Source organism: Nannospalax galili, unplaced genomic scaffold (genome assembly GCF_000622305.1).
Source record: "Nannospalax galili isolate Female #2095 unplaced genomic scaffold, S.galili_v1.0 scaffold33677, whole genome shotgun sequence".
Taxonomy (NCBI): Eukaryota; Metazoa; Chordata; class Mammalia; order Rodentia; family Spalacidae; genus Nannospalax; species Nannospalax galili.
Window position 1 is genome coordinate 1 of NW_008338711.1, and position 902 is coordinate 902.

General features: G+C 35.7%; 1 protein-coding gene across 1 annotated transcript in view; it reads left to right on the plus strand.

Annotated features, from left to right (window-relative positions):
* Positions 1-125: 125 nt before the first annotated feature.
* Positions 126-902, plus strand: part of LOC103734357 (U2 small nuclear ribonucleoprotein B'') — a gene marked incomplete at its 5' end in the record, with an annotated part of 7,393 nt that continues 6,616 nt past the window's right edge. The window contains 2 exons of the mRNA XM_029563581.1: positions 126-181; positions 473-651. Of these exons, the coding sequence (XP_029419441.1) occupies positions 126-181; positions 473-651 (235 nt within the window). The remainder of the gene's footprint in view (positions 182-472; positions 652-902) is intronic.

Below are 902 nucleotides of genomic sequence, written 5' to 3' on the forward strand. Positions count from 1 at the left end.
CTTAAGTATTGTACTACTACAAAATTCCTCATATAGTTCTCTTTCTTTTGGGTTTTTTTTTTTTTGGTCTTTTTCAGACAGGGTCTCCTTGTAGCTGGCCTGAGGCTCACTATGTAGACCAGGCTGGCCTTGTACTCACAGATATCCACCTGCCTCTGCTGCTTGAGTGCTGGGATTAAAGGTGTGTGCCACCATGCCCTATAGTTGTCTTTCTTAGTTACTGACAATGACTTAACCCATTTTGAGTAAGGACTTTAAATTTTTTTAAATATAAGAATAGGTAGGGATTGAAGTGTTCTGACTCATAATGGTTTTAAATGACATTAAATTAGACAGCCAGTGAGAACAGTGTGATGTGTTTTTGTTAAATCATTATAAATAAATGAATGGTAGGCACCACTCAATGAATTATTATTTTATGAAGAAATTAGTCACTTTTTAATTCACAAGTTATTTTCTCTTATTTGAACAGAATTAAAGAGATCCCTGTATGCCCTGTTTTCTCAGTTTGGACATGTGGTAGACATTGTGGCTCTAAAGACCATGAAGATGAGAGGGCAGGCTTTTGTTATATTTAAGGAACTGGGCTCATCCACAAACGCTTTGAGACAGTTACAAGGATTTCCATTTTATGGTAAACCAATGGTGAGCTAATCCTATCATTTCTGGTTTAATTAAAGTTAATTACTGGTATAGTAGATTTTTAAGTATATACTTGAAACTATGGCTGTTGCTTTCGACTTTGTATTTAGAGAAGTTTGGGTTTATATAGGTATTTTGTTTTTTTGGAGACCTGATGTCTGGTAGCTTAGGCTAGCCTTAAACTTGCTATGTAGATGAGACTGACCTTGAATGCTTAATTCTTCTGCTTCTAAGTACTGGGATTATAGGTGTGCACAACT